Below are 15,816 nucleotides of genomic sequence, written 5' to 3'. Positions count from 1 at the left end.
GATAATCAATAGAGAGAAAGATAAAGCAGTATGTCTTTACTGTTGCAAAACACACTAAAAGAAAGGGCATTACAAAAATGCACTTTATTACTAGATCATTTTAAAGACAAATATCTGTTGTTCTAATACCCTCATTTTAAAAACTGTGTTCCAATGATGGTTGATAGTAAAAATCATTATTAGCAGAAATAAAAATGTATTGCCAGTTGATAGGAGAAATGGGGAGTTGTTTTTTGATGGATAACGAGTTTCAGTTTTTTTTTCAAAAATTTTTTAACTTTATTGTTGGGTGTATTACAGATGTCTCTCCTTTTTTCCCCCCATTGACCCCTTCTCCCCAATCCCACCCCCTCATGCCTTTCCCACACTGTTGTCTGTGTCCACTGATTATACATATATGCATAGAAGTTCTTTGGTTTATCTCTTCCTGCCCTCCCTCCCCCCTTCCCTTTGAGGTCAATCAGTCTAACAACCAATTTATACTTCTTAATCTCTTCACCTTTTTCACCCATCCCCCCAACCCCCTCCCATCTGGCAAACAACAAAACGTTCTGTGTATCTATGAGTCTATTTCTGTTCTGCTTGCTCATTTTGTTTGCATATTCAATTGTTGATACATATGTATTAATTGCCATTTACTCTTCATATTTTTGTTCTTCTTCTCCGTTAAGAAGACTCTGCAACATTACATATAATACTGGTTTGGTGGTGATGAATTCCTTTAGTTTTTTCTTGTCTGGGACACTCTTTATATGTCCATTGATTCTAAATGATAGTTTTGCAGGATAGAGTAATCTTGGCTGTAAATCGTTGCTTTTCATCATGTTGAATATCTCTTGCCACTCCTTTCTGGCCTGCAAAGTTTCTTTCGAGAAATCAGCTGACAGTCTTCTGGAAGCTCCTTTGTAGGTAACAAACTGCTTTCCTCTTGCTGTTTTAAGATTCTCTCTTTGTCTTTAACCTTTGGCATTTTGATGATGATGTGTGTTAGTGTAGACCTCTTTGGGTTCATCTTGTTTGGGACTCTCTGTGCTTCCTGGACTTGCATGTCTGTTTCCTTCACCAAGTTAGGTGAGTTTTCTGTCATTACTTTTTCAAATAGGTTTTCAGTTTCTTGCTCTCTCTTCTCCTTCTGGCACCCCTATGATGCGAATGTTGGTACACTTTAAGTTGTTCCAGAGGCTCCTTACACTATCCTCATTTTTTTGGATTTTTGTTGTTGTTGTTGTTCTGATTGGGTGTTTTTTGCTTCCTTATATTCCAAATCAACGGTTTGCTTCTTGGCTTTACCTACTGCACTATTGATTCTCTGTACATTATTCTTTATTTCAGTTAGTGCATCCTTCATTTCTGACTGGTCCATTTTTATGTTATTGATGTTCTCACTAAGTTTCTTGGAGTTCTCCTTAAGTTCATTGAAGTTCTCACTAAGTTCTTTGAAATTCTCACTAAGTTCCTTGAGCATCCTTATAACCAGAGTTTTGAACTCTACATCTGATTGCTTATTTCCGTTTTGTTTAGTTCTTTTCCTGGAGTTTTGTTCTTTTCTTTCCTTTGGGACATGTGTCTTGGTCTCCTCATTTTGACTGCTTCCCTGTGTTTGTTTCTATGTATTAGGTAGAGTTGCTACGTCTCCTAGGCTTCATAGGGTGGCCTATTGTTGTAGGTGTCCTGTAGGATACAGTGGCACAACCTCCATGATCACCCCAGCTGGGCCCTTGAGGTGCACCCCTAGTGTGGACTGTACACCTTTCTGTTGTAAACGAGTCTTGATTGCTGTTGGCACGTCAAGGGAAGGGATTTACTCAGGCTGATCAGCTGCAAGGACTGGCTGTGCCCACTAGCCACTGACCTTTGACTCCCTTGAAGGATTAGTGGTGTATGGGCCCACCACACAGAACAAGACTTTCTTCATCAGGGCTCTGGTACCTACTGAGTCCACTCATTGAGTGTGTCATTTGTGGAGGTGGTCGGGTAGTGGTGCTACAGTGTGCTCTGTACCTGTCCACTGGGTGTGCTGGCTGTGGGGCAAGGTCAACCACTACCTGTGTTCTACCCAGGGCCACAAGGCATAACCTACAAAGCAATCAGCTGATGGCTGCTTCTTGTGCTGGGCTTGGAGGTGCCCAGGAAAAAACCAAGTTGTGAATCAAGGTTGGCTACTTCTAGTGCCAGACCTGGGGCCACTTAACAAGAGGTATGGGGCTTGCTGACCAGATGCTGCTTGTTTGAGAGATTTTAGGAAAATCTGAAGCAGGATCCAAGACAGTCCTGGTAAAGCCATTGGAAACAGCTTGGGTGGGCCCAAAAGTTGGGTGGGGCAGGACCTCAGGGAATCACTAGGGCAGGGCAAACAGTGTCAGCCAGGTTGCTGGAGTCCCAGATATGGCGGCTGTTTGCTGACCCAGGGAAGGGCTCATCCTAGGATCAACGGCACGTTGATATGACAGCACATCTGTCCGGGAGAAAGCTGCCCCTCCATCTCTTGCCCAAGTGCCAAACAACTCAGTTCTTCCTCATGTGTTTCTGGTACCTTTCATGCTTCCTTCCCCATGCTGAAGCCTGGAGGGTGCAAATCCAAGAAAGTCTGTGCATGGGTCCTTTAAGAGTAGCTTCCTGGGGCTCCAGAAGCCTCAACCTCCCTCAGATTCATTTCCCACTGAATTTTACAGCCAGAAGTTATAGGGACTTCTCTTCCTGGTACTGGAACCATGAGCTGGGCACCTGGTGTGGGACGGGGACCTCTCACTCCTCAGGGAGGACCTTCTCAGCCAAGGTATCCTCCTGATTTTTATCTGCCACATGAGTGTGGGACCAGCCCATCTGCGCCTCTGCCCTTCAGACCAGTCTCAGTGTGGCTTCTTCTTTAATTTCATTGTTGTAGGGCTTCCATTCAGCTCGATTTCAGGAAGTTCTGAATGATGGTTGTTCTGTAGTTTAGTTGTAATTTTGATGTGGTTGTGGGAGGAGGTGATACCGCGTTTACCTACACCCCCATCTTGACCAGAAGTCCAGAGTTTAAGTTTTTTAAGATAGAAAAATTCTTCAGATCTATTGGCAAATGTATTCACTCTACTTGGGGTGGTGAACACACAATATAATGTACAGATGATATGTTGTATAATTATTTCCCTGAAATCTGTATAATTATGTTAATCAGTGTCACCCCAATAAATTCGATAAAGGGGGGGACTCATTTTATCGCCAAAGCAAGCACCAGCCAATTAATGCTGTCCAGAATGTTGTACTGGAGAAAAGTAAAAAAAGTATTCACTCTTTTCTTCAGTTCTATGTTAAACTCTTCTCAGAGACTGGAGGGTGAGGCAAGCTCCCCAAATGCTGCTACTCCCTCAAGACTCTTTAATTTAGTGGCATGAAGGATGTTCACGGTCATAGGTCATATCCTGTGTTCTCCCATTCATCATTCTAAGCCACATCCTTGAAGAGTAAAGGCTTTCCCTCTCTCCTGGGTTCATACCAGGGCCCATGTCAAAGTCATCATATTTGAGTAAGTTGATTGGGGTCTTCTCTTTTGCTACCTCTATCAACCTAGAACTAAAGAACCTGACATCTTCTCGTCTAACCAAATCAATTTGTTTACAAAAGAGTTTGTCCCCAAAAATGTAATAAATGAAGTATCCCTAGAACCACATTATTTAAAGTCACCAGAGACTTTCTAAACTATATCCAACAACTTTCATCCATTCCTCATCTTTCCTTTTCTCTCTGTCCCATTTGACATGTTGTCGTGGCCCTCTCCAGCCCGTGACATTCTCTTCCCTTTGGTTTCTGGGTTCTCTGCTAGTTCTCCTCTTATCTTCTCAATATCTACCTACTTCTGAATCCTTTTTGGCTCCTCCTCTTCCTTCAGCCCTCTTAATGTTAGCATTTCTCAGTACTTTTCCTCAGCTTTCTTCTCCCCCCACAGATGGTCTGCCATTGGGAATTTCATTCATCCCTGGCTTCAGGTAGCTTATCTTTAAGACTAGCTCTCAGATCCTTAGAGCCAACCTTGACTCGGTCACCACAATTAATTCAGTACTATAATAGCCTGTGTACATTTCCACACCTTTGTCTTACTGGCATCTCAATTCAACATGTCTAACAGTGAACTTCATATCATCCCACCCCATTTCAACTCGTCTTCCTGGTTTTTCTGTTTCTATTAATGGCACTACCTTTCACCTATTCCCCAACTTTAAATTTTAAAGTAGTCTTTGATTTTTCACTTTTCACATCTAATCATTCACATAATTCATTTTAATTTGAATTATCAATGTTCCTGGCACCAATACCATCTTCTCTGTTTGTACTGTTACCACCTCCATTCTGGCCCTAATAAATCAATAGTCCATTAGCTAGTCATTCCACCTCTAATCTCTCTCCCATCTGTCTTCAACAGCACCCTGGGTTGATTTTTTTTTTTTTTTTTTTTTTATCCTCATTCGAGGACATTTTTCCATTTTTTTTTGTACAGACAGAGTGGGAGGGAGAGAGAGGAAGAGAGAGAGGGAAACATCGATGTGAAAGGGACACATCGAGTGCCCGCCACCCGCACGACCAACCAGGGCCGGGGACAAACTGCAACCGAGGCACATGCCCTTAGTGGGAACTGAACCCAGGTCTCTCCGGACCGCAGGCGGATGCTCTACCGCTGAGCCAAACCGGCCAGGGCCCCTGGGTTGATTTTTACAAAGCACATCTCTGTGTGCATCATTCCACTGCTCTTAATCTTTAATGATTCCCCACTGCCCACCAAATTAAGACCAAACACCTTAGACTACAACTCATGGTTTGCTAAACTCAATCCTTTTTCTACCTAAATGTTTTTCTTTTGTCTCTACCTCTCACACTCTTCCCATGCTTCAGGGACAGCTCACATACAGCCTACTTAGTAAATTTTTTTATTAAACTATATTTTACATATAACATTATGTCAATTTAAGTTATATAACATAGTGATTTGATACACTTATATTCTGTAATATGATTTCCATTATAGCAATAGTTAGCACCTCTATCACGTCGCATAATTATCATTTCTTAAATACTACCTCTCCTTCGTATGAAGCAGCACAGCATTTTATTTGTATCTTTCATGATTTCCATTTCCATTATTAGAATATACTTCATACTCTCTTTCTCTGAAGCCAGAGTTGTTTTATTCATGAATATATGGCCTGAAATTTTTAGCACTAACCTTCTCAAGTATCGACCCTGAAAAAGGACTTGTTGATTAAGTAGATGATTAGGACTTAAATTTGAATCACTAAATTTTTATAGCATTTATGCATTATTGGTTATTCAAATACTTAATCATGTAATATGGAAATCTTTTATTCATATGGAAATAGAAAAACCCTAAGAATGAATATTAGGTCATTAAAAAGTGGCTATTTTTAATTATAAATAAAAATAGTAGAATGAAGGATTAGGATATCAATGAAATTGAATCAGTAATACTTCGGGTTTCTTTCCATTAATTATTCAATTGTTACTTTCCTTTTGGCCAATTTATATTCTCCAAATTGATGATTAACATGTTATACTAAGTAAATAGGAATAGTACTTTTTAAACCTTAATTCTCATCTCCATGCAAAGCTGCATGTCTTTAGCTGAAGTCAAAAGAATATATTCTTGGTGTTCTGGCAGGTTGCTCTGTAAAAGTTTCTATGAATGTTTTTTTACTCCTAATCAGAGTTATAACGAAGACTCTGGGGTTTCTATTTAATGCAGATATTATTTAATCTTGCCTGATACATACTGATTGTTTATGTTTGCTTTAGATTGTTGTGGGTTGTGAAGCCACTTCTTGTGGTGACCCTCATTCCGTAATGTTGGAGTACACTAAGGATGCAAGGTTTGTGAAAAGTTGTTACGTTTCCTCCAGAGTTGAATACACAATTCAAATGGTGTCTACTTTTAAGGCAATTGTTTACAGAGGAATAACATTTTGTATTAAAAGCATCAGTTCATGTGTATTTCACATGTACAAATTTCATTCATATAAAATTTACACATGTCTTATTTTTAAATTTTTTCTTCAAACCAAGAAAAATCTTTTTTTTATACTAGGCTACAGCCAAAAAACTGTATATTTTAAAATAAGTAAAGCACTACATTTTTCCTGAAAGTATAACTCTCTTTTATTTGTGTTGCTCATTTTCAATCAACCTTAATGAAAATTTAAGTCAATAAAAGATCTGAATATGCTTCAGCCAGAGTCACATCTCCTAAGCATATTTAGCATAGTAGCCATATCAAATAAAAGGCTGACACAGTACAGTTACCACCTTAGGGTATCTAAAGGCCTGTCTCCCACCTCCACTTTTAAAAATCAATTAAGTTTGATTGGTAACCTAAGTTTGGTAGGACAGTTTTGTCAATTGACTCCAGGTATGTTTCTGGTAACAATATCAGTGGGAGAAAACATTAGAATAAAGCACCATGAATGCTATTATTTTGTTCTGTTGTCTGTGAATATATTCATGTACTTGTAAAGAGTTAGAATATATCTTGTGTGAAATTATTTTCAGATTTTCTTTTTATCATTTGTAATTGTAAATGTGTGTAGAAAATAGGAAGTTTACATTGAAATATCTTAATTTAACCCAAACCCAAAGCGTTAAGTTCACATTAGACAGGTCATATATTTCTCCTAAGACTTGTCTAATGCAGCCTCTTTGGTTTCTGCAGGTCTGATTCCTGGCAGCTTGTCCAGAGCCAATGCCTTCCCTCCTCTTCGAACAGCATTGGCTGTTCCCCCTTCCAGTTCCATGAGGCCACCATCTACAATGCTGTCAACAGCTCAAGCTGGAAGAGAATCACCATTCAGCTGCCTGACCATGTCTCCTCCAGGTAGGTTGCATACTAAGATGAACTTTGCAGAATTTTCTGGCAATCTCTACAGAGCTCATACAGTGAGCTGAGAACAAGCAATAAAATAAAGCTAGAGTTTTAGTTACAGCCCTAGTACCCTGTCCCCTCTTCTATCCCTCCCTTCTCCAACCTATGCCCCCAAATGGCGACTGCATGTCCCAAGAAGAAATAGGAAGGAATAGGGTCATGTTTGTAAATGACTCATAGATCTCAAATTTTCTTTTGACTCAATACCGTAGCACATGCCAGACTTAATCACAGGCCCCAAATCACCAATCCCCAAAGACCTGGAGTTGGCAACACAACTTCCCAGTGTGCTGTGCTCCCACTGGCTGCACTGAAGGAATACAAACGCCCTCTGGGGTGTGCAGTGTTGGTCAGGTTACAAAAAAAATCACAGGGTGAACATAATGGAATGCAATCTTCCTAGAACATCATTCATTTTACTCAAAGACATAGAAAATTATATACCTCTGTAGGAAAAATGGACACAGATTAATTATGGAATAGAAGAGGAAATACACATAAAATTTCAGAGCATGCACAAGCTTCCAGAATAGGATTTTGGGGGATACTCCCAAAGTGTGAGGAGTAGACATTCACTCACCTCTGCCAGTCAGCACTTGAGGAAGAAGTTTGGGAAGCCCTTTTCTCAGAAACAGGCTCCATTCCCAGGGTTGGAGGCTGGACACAGCTGTGGGAAATTCCAGCCTACTGAATCCCTCCTGTTCTCTGTGGAACTTTCAGTGCGACACAGTTCCGCTGGATCCAGAAGGGGGAAGAAACTGAGAAGCAAAGCTGGGCGATTGACCATGTGTACATCGGAGAGGCTTGCCCCAAGCTCTGCAGCGGGCATGGGTACTGCACCACCGGCGCTGTCTGCATCTGTGATGAGAGTTTCCAAGGTCTGGATCCCACACACTGTTTTCAGTGCAGGAGAGCATGACATTCTCCTTCTCTCAGCACAAACACGAAGGCCACTAGGAAATGAGTAGAAACTCCAGCCTGAGGGGTTGTGATAGATGACATACTCTTTGATCACAAAGTTATTTATCTTTGGAATGAATGATCAAGGGTAATTTAATGTTCTGTTCCTTGAGGTATTTTTTAATGCAGATTTTATCCACTCGGGAATTCTATAGTTCCTCACATTCCCCATCTTCCATATAACTCCCTGCCTCCCACAATTTATTCCCACTTCTGGACCTCTCTCCTCCCTGGCCTGGCTGCCCATCCCTGGATACTTTGCCAGTATTCTTTCTCTCTCAGCCTATCCCAACAGCAGCTGCCACTGACCTCCCAAGATGTAGCTGACAATTCAAGATGTTCTGTTTCCCAAGTCACTCTATCACACACAAAAAAAAGACAATGTTATGACCAAAACAAAAACGAAAAACCTTTTCTACGGCTTGAGATTCTAGGAGCTGAGCATACTTGGGCCAGAGTACCTACTCGGCTCCTGACATCATAGGAAATTGCTCTGTAGGCCTGTTGGAAGGCCTGCAGCCCTGCTCTCCTCTGATGCAGTGTTTCTGACAGGTTTCCACTTCTGTTGTTACAAAGTTCACTTTACATAATTACTGTATATTCTCAGAGCCTAACCCTTGGCATATAACAATGCTCAACAAATCTCTTTTGAACAAATCCTTGCACTGTCTTATGCTTTACTATTTACACCATATCTACCAGTCATTCAGCAGAGTCATTCAGTGTTTATGATGTCCCGTAAATTAGCTAATATAATCATTCCCACTTTACAGATAAAGAAACTGAGACAGGGAGTTTAAGTGACTTGCCTAAGGTCACAGAGCTAGTAAGTGTCAGAATGAAGACTAGTACTCAGAATGTTCTTTCTAGTCCTCCTTGCTGTCTCTCATCGCTGAGAGATTTGTCCAGAGGGGACCAAAATTATGCAACTTCCCCAAGTGTACATCGAAAGAATCCATAGATTTGAATTCTGGAGTAGAATCTAGTTATATTTCTTGGTTGATGCTATTTCCTTGCCTACAATGAAATGAGTGTGATTAATGTAGATGGCTGCATATCTCTGATATTAGAAATTAGCAGTCATCTTTTTCCCCTGGTCTCATTACCGCTGTGACTGGCTGGGTCTGTCTGTGTATTAGCTAGAGAATTTGAGCTTTAGGCAAATGAACAACTCAGATGTCTCAGAAGGAGCCCCAGATATCTGGAATTCTCCCTTTCCCCTAATCCAGCTCAGCTCTGTGGCCTTTTGATTTCAAACTATTGTGTATATTTAGGAAAGTTGGACTGTTCAGTTCAATGGGAAACACAAACACAATACACATTTGCTAATATAGCATCTTACCTAAATGCCAGCTCAGTGGTCTCTGAGAGACACTTCCAATTTATATCACTATGCATTTATTTATCCCAGCTTCACAACTGAATATCTTGTATGTACTAACTACTGTGCTAGATGCTAGAATCCAAAGATGAATAAAATATAGACTCTGGTCTCAAGAGTTCTCAAGTGTAGAGCTAGAAGAACAAGAACGTGATTTATCTTATTTTCTGCTACAAAATCATGCTAGGGCAAAAGATATTAGGTTGGCCTCTCATGTCAGGGAGAGAGCTTCCTACTGAGACCCAACACTGGTAAACATGCAGGCCTGGCCAGATGCTGTTGTTTTTAAATAATACGTTTACATGAGCAAGCAATATATTTGCAACTATATTTGCAATATATTTGCAACTAATATTTTTGCAATATATTTTAGTAAACATTGACTCAGAGATAATGGAATTTATTTCAATAATGTTAGCTAATAATTGCTAAAAAAAATAAAAACATTTATTTCAGGGAGTCTATATCAGCTTGGTATTTTATCATTCTTACAATAACAACAATGGATTAAATCTGAAATTGAATATTTGTTCTTAATCTTTGATCATTCTGCTTGTTGCAGCTATTTTGTGCAATTATTTCTTTCCCTCTAGGTGATGATTGCTCTGTTTTCAGTCATGATCTTCCCAGTTATATTAAAGATAATTTTGAGTCAGCAAGAGTCACGGAGGCAAACTGGGAGACCATTCAAGGTGGAGTGATAGGAAGTGGCTGTGGGCAGCTGGCACCCTACGCCCACGGAGACTCACTCTATTTCAATGGCTGTCAGATAAGGCAAGCTGCCACCAAACCTCTGGATCTCACTCGAGCAAGGTAACAAAACTCCCATGTTATAGTTCAGTCATAGAATCAGTCACAAGACTAGTCATTGTCCACTGTCTGTTAGAAATGGTCATGAACTTAATGGCACGGGTGTCAATAAATAGTGGAAACATAAATATTTGAATTTGGTATGAGGAAGCATTATGTTTTCAAAATTATGCTTTGTTTAAATTTATTGTAGAATGACATTATATTTTTTTACACATACTGAGTAGTAGGGACATAGGGATAAGCCTAGAGAAATGGCCAAATATAAAAGGTGATAAGCATATCAAATCAATACATTGTGCACCTTAAACTTACACAACATTTCATGTCAATTATATCTCAATGAAGTTGTAAAACTAAAGTAAAAAAATAAAAAGTCTGCTATGAATAATCTATATAAATAATTTAATATTGATCATTTGCAAGCATATAAATGGAAATGTATATATGAAGTAGATTTGCAGTCACACAAACATATATCTGTATGCAGCATATGTAGTTACAGTAGCCAGAAATGGAGCATGGATGGATGAATGAGAACTTTAAAAATTCACATGCTGTAGGAGCTGCATATTAATGCAGAATAAAGTGGGCAGAGACTGTGCAAATCAACTAGGGAAGTGACAGAGAAAAAGAGACACCAGGAGGGTTAGATTTCCTTCCCCACCTGCTCTTCCCAGCTCTGCTGCCTTAGCCAGTGTAAACACAGCCTTTTGTCTGTACAATTCAAGAAGAAATTCCAAGGCTCTTTAAGATTGCAGAGTACTGGATTAGAATATTACCTAAATGCTGAAAACTATTCAGTAGATACAAGTATACTTGAGAAGTAGATACTTGATTAATAAGAATGTAGATATTAGCCCTGCAGGTATGGCTCAGTGGATTGAGCATCACCCCATGGACTGGTCCCAGTTCTATTCCAGTTACGGCACATGCCTGGGTTTCAGGCTCAATCCCCAGTAGGTGGCATACAGGAGGCAGCTGATTGATGCTTCACACATCAATGTTTCTATCTCTTTCTTCCTCTCTCATCCTCTCTCTCTAAAAAATAAATAAATAAAAACATATATATTTATTTTAAATGAATGTTTATTATGAAAAAATTATAATAAAATTTTTGAAAGAATGTAGGTGTTTTCTTGAGTTTTTTCATTTTGGAAAATCTTACCAGTGTATTTTCAGAGGCAGAAAGTCAGGTTTAGGGGCCTTCGATATGATAAACAATCAACAGGTAATAAAATTAATTCCTATATGGTAACCATGGAGATGCCAAAAGTTGTTGTGTCCCCCAACCCCCTCTTTCCTACCAAAAAGATGTACTTAATCTAGAGACAACTTGACGCTTTCTTTGACCCCATTTAGAGCTACAACTAGCTTCTCAGTTAACAATTGCACACCATGTTGCACAGATAACTTTTTTGAAATTAATTTATGAACCTACAAATCTTTTTTTTGGGGGGGGGGAGGGACATGCCCCTAGCAGGAACAGAACCTGGCACTCTCTGGTCCACAGGCCAACGCTCCAACCGCTGAGCCAAACTGGCCAGGGCTGAACCTACAGATCTTAAGTCTAGTGCTTTATTTGACCACCTATCCTAAATGAAATTACTCTGTTAATGACAGAGGATAGTTCTCCTATGTTTAAAAACTCTGTCCTCTATGGGTGAGGATGCCGTGACATGCGAAGGGACACATCAAAGAGCAGCAGGCGTGGTCCAGATCCTGCACGTCTACCTCGGTGTTCCTCCGCTCTGATCTGCGGACGTCCTTTCCTAAAGCAGACACGGTGACTTATCCTTGTGTGGATGCGATTCAGCTTCAAGCTATTTGTTTAAAAGTGTGTAGTATAAATACTGTGGTGTGATTCTTTGTCCTCTCCATGTCCTCAGCTGCCTCTTTGGCTCATAATAGCTTTCAGAAAATAGAAAGAAGGTGTTTCAAGTGAAATACCCAAACAAGATTTCAAGCATCGTGAAAAATAGGACAGATCTTTGAAAGTCAGAATTGTTTTCTTTGTGTAGAAAATCAGCCTCTTGAAGGTTATTTTTCATATGTATGATAATATAAACAAATTTTACTGCTAATGTGATTTAGTCATTAGACTGGATGCTTCTATTTTTACTATATGATGAACTAGGGAATTATGGACTTTAGGAACAAGAAAGATTTTTTAATTAGAAAGTATAACTCCTATAATATTTCCTGACTCTTGTTTAAAGATGATTTCCCCTGTGATTTTTTCAGCAAAATCATGTTTGTTCTGCAAATTGGGAGCATGGCGCAGACAGACAGCTGCAACAGTGACCTGAGCAGCCCCCTGGCGGTGGACAAGGCCGTGCTGCTGCAGTACAGTGTCAACAACGGGATCACCTGGCACGTCATCGCACAGCATCAGCCGAAGGACTTCACACAGGCTCAGAGAGTGTCTTACAATGTCCCCCTGTAAGTGGCCTTAACAGAGAGGCGTTGTCTTACACAAGATCCCTAGAATCCAAGTTTGAGCTAGAAGTTTGGCGAAGTTACTGGACCAACATCACAAATGTAGTTGGTGGCAGAACCAAGGCTAACCCTGATCTCCAAAATTGTGTTACCGTTTCCTATGAAAAAAGGCAGAAATTGAAGCAAGGAATAGGGCAAGAAAGAATAGAGAATAACAATGGTGCTTTTTGCATATTTTCCTTCCTCTAACAGTATTTCGGATCACTAAGAAAGCATTTTTAATTTTATGCTGGATATGCTTATGTGAAATTTTCCAAAGATAGGCAACTTTGTCACTTGTACTTTGCTTTTTGTCACTTTCATACCCCTAACTTCTAGCACAGTGCCAGTCACACCTAAGGCACATCATGTTTGTTGACTGAATGAGTTGCTTTCACCAGTATTAGTGTAGCAAGGGGAATCAGAGTGATACACAAGTATTACAAGTCCTTGAGTAGCCAACAAAATTTAATGCTGCTCAGAAGAGTACTATGACCTAAGCAAATCTGAATTCCTTACCCAAAGTTTTGTTGTTTTAGGTTAGCCTATTATATTTGAAGTCTGGAAGTCACAAAGCCAAAAGTTCTCTGTTTTCTAGGGTTTAACCCCTTTGTCCTTCTGTCTGTGAACCAGGGAGGCACGAATGAAAGGAGTTTTATTGCGCTGGTGGCAACCACGCCACAATGGAACAGGTCATGATCAATGGGCTTTGGACCACGTGGAGGTCGTCCTGTGAGTATCTGCTACGTAGCATCCCGTGTTCATTTTAGAAAGGTTTGAAATTCCTTTGATATGGCATGCTTCTTAACTCAGTAAGAACTGTTCCTGAAGAGATGCCCACAGGACTTTGGCTTATACTCTTCAGCAACTGCAATCTGTAACTCAAGTTGATGTGAAATAATAAAGCCCCCAATGTAATTTAATGTACCTTGAAAAACTCAATAAGTGAAAAGTATATTTAAGGATTTGACAATATTAGTTATATTGGATCAATCAAAAGTCTCCAGCTGAATGGGAAACAATGCCTTCACCGAATCTGGGTTGCCTTATAAAATGGAATGACATCCTCAAGAGGGAAATGATATGTATCAGTTAATCTGCAGAGTATTACTAGTTAATGTGCCCAGTTACAAACACTTGTTTCTGCCACAGATGCCTGAGGCATTTTTCCATTTAATGACATGGTTGTAACTAGAACAAAGAATTTGCGGTTCATATTCCTGCTGGCCAGCCCCAGAACCTAAGAAGGGAAGGGTGTTCTTTGGTTTCTCATAGAGTAAGGTTGGCACCACTCTCACCGAGCCGGGATGACTGTTCCACAGAGAGATGACTTGCTTTTTCTCTAACAATCTAGTTCCTGTAGAACTGGAATGCTTATGTCTCGACGGGTTCGGACTGATGGCTCCAAGTGGTTGGCAAGGAGAGGCGAATCTTCTCGGTAGATAGGTTCAAATGTTCATTCTGTTTACCAAATCAATAATGAAATCAGTCCCTTGGCTGATTTCAGTCATTTTGAAAGCAAATTTAAATAACTAATTGGTAGGAAAACTACCAGATTTGTTTTCTTTCAATCATAGCCATGAGCTGAATTTTTCAGTCTTGAGTTAGCCTTTGTCTTAGTTTTCACTGAGGCACCTGCTTGCATGGCATCCATATCAACCCCCAAATCCAAGAGAAACCCAGTCCCTACACAAGCCCCCACTGTGCGCTCTGCTGCTTTGGACAACTTGCTGGGCTCTGCCTCCATAAGACAAAGTTGAAGTTTCAGATAACAGTCCAGACTCATTTGAATCTATATATGAGGCTGATGTCTTTCTTAGATATTGATTTCCTCAGACTACATTAACCCAGGAGAATAAAATAACCTGGTTTCCAAAGTGAATACATATATGATATGGCCAGAGAGAGATGTCCAAATAAACCAAAGACCATCCCTAGAGCCATTCTGCCCTGGCTACATTTTTTTCAGAGCAGCACTTCTCAATCTGATTGAACATCAGAATCCTTTAGGAATTTTTGGAAGCATCAGTGAATGTCCCAATGCCCCAGCCCATTCCTATGGATGATTTGATTTAAATTGATCTGCAGTGAGACCTGAGTACCAGTTTTTTGGTTTTTTTTAAAGCATCTCAGGTTATTCTAATAAACTGGATGGGAATCAAATTTAGAGTCAATAACCACTTTATGTATTCCTTTCTTGTGCCTGACAAAGCATTACCAACTCCTGTGGAAACTTCAAAACTTAACAGTCCTCAAAAGAATACAGGATGCTAGTACTGCCCTTAGGTAGACATAACAATTCTTAATATATACTATGTTTGAGTAGATATTTCTTCTCCTGCTACCCAGCCAAGCAATTGCAGTTATCTATTTTGTGTTTCAGAGGTGTATCATCACCATATGTCCCTCCCTTGGACTACAATTAGGTGGGGTCAGAAGTGCAGATATACTCCCCTGATATGAAATAACCCCTTCACAATTCAGAAGCAGAACACTGTTCTCCCTCCCTATTGACCTGCTTGCTTCCCCAAAGGCCCACAGAAGATGCCAGCTTCAACACACAGCTCCCAAGGAAACCTCTGGAATACCTGGTGTTGGTATTAATTTTTATAAGCAGCTACCAGCATCATATTATTATAAGAATCAATTTCAGATTGTATGAAATCTGTCACATTGATTACACCTATTGTTTCTCATATTTTTCTGGAGCAATAATCTTGTATTTGTAAAGACTTCACTTACATTCCAGCTCCAGAATTTTAATACTTTGAAGAATTTATAACTTACCAGATACCTCTCTGCTCTTATTCTGTATTATTGCCTCAAATTCTCTGGACATAAAACATTTTGAATAATAAGAGAGTATTGACACACATGCACTGTTGCATGATTGGACTTTTATTAGCATTTTCTTTCAGTGAATAATTTAAATAGTATAACTTTATACATATTATCATATAATTTTATTTATGTATATTATACATATAATTTTAAAAACAAATGCTATCTCTTTAATTAAAATTCAAAAATTTGTTAACATTAAAGGACTTTATTTTCTCTTTTGAAGAGAAATACTCCATGAAGCTGAATTCAATAAACGAGTTGTTTAAAAATTACAATACAAAGAATATATGTTTTCAGAAATACATTTTTTATGTTTTGCGCTTGCCTTAGGAGTCAACATTTTTATGCCATTGTATCTTTTCAAAAAGTATTTCTTTTCAGAAGAGTCACAAAAAGTTTTAAGGTATTCAGTAATTAAAATGCCCTTGGTAGCTGT

The 15,816-nt window shown here is 39.4% G+C and overlaps 1 protein-coding gene across 2 annotated transcripts in view; it reads left to right on the top strand.

Annotated features, from left to right (window-relative positions):
* Positions 1-15,816, top strand: part of RELN (reelin) — a 576,569-nt gene that overhangs the window by 552,697 nt on the left and 8,056 nt on the right. The window contains exons 58-64 of one of the 2 annotated variants that reach the window (XM_036246851.1): positions 5,788-5,861; positions 6,698-6,859; positions 7,628-7,785; positions 9,842-10,061; positions 12,303-12,500; positions 13,170-13,268; positions 13,812-13,817. In XM_036246851.1, the coding sequence (XP_036102744.1) occupies positions 5,788-5,861; positions 6,698-6,859; positions 7,628-7,785; positions 9,842-10,061; positions 12,303-12,500; positions 13,170-13,268; positions 13,812-13,817 (917 nt within the window). The remainder of the gene's footprint in view (positions 1-5,787; positions 5,862-6,697; positions 6,860-7,627; positions 7,786-9,841; positions 10,062-12,302; positions 12,501-13,169; positions 13,269-13,811; positions 13,818-15,816) is intronic. The other variant, XM_036246852.1, reaches the window with a different exon arrangement.

The sequence above is a fragment of the Molossus molossus genome, unplaced genomic scaffold (genome assembly GCF_014108415.1).
Source record: "Molossus molossus isolate mMolMol1 unplaced genomic scaffold, mMolMol1.p scaffold_m16_p_7, whole genome shotgun sequence".
NCBI lineage: Eukaryota > Metazoa > Chordata > Mammalia > Chiroptera > Molossidae > Molossus > Molossus molossus.
Note: the sequence above shows the minus strand (reverse complement) of the source record. Positions and strands in the feature narration are given on the sequence as shown.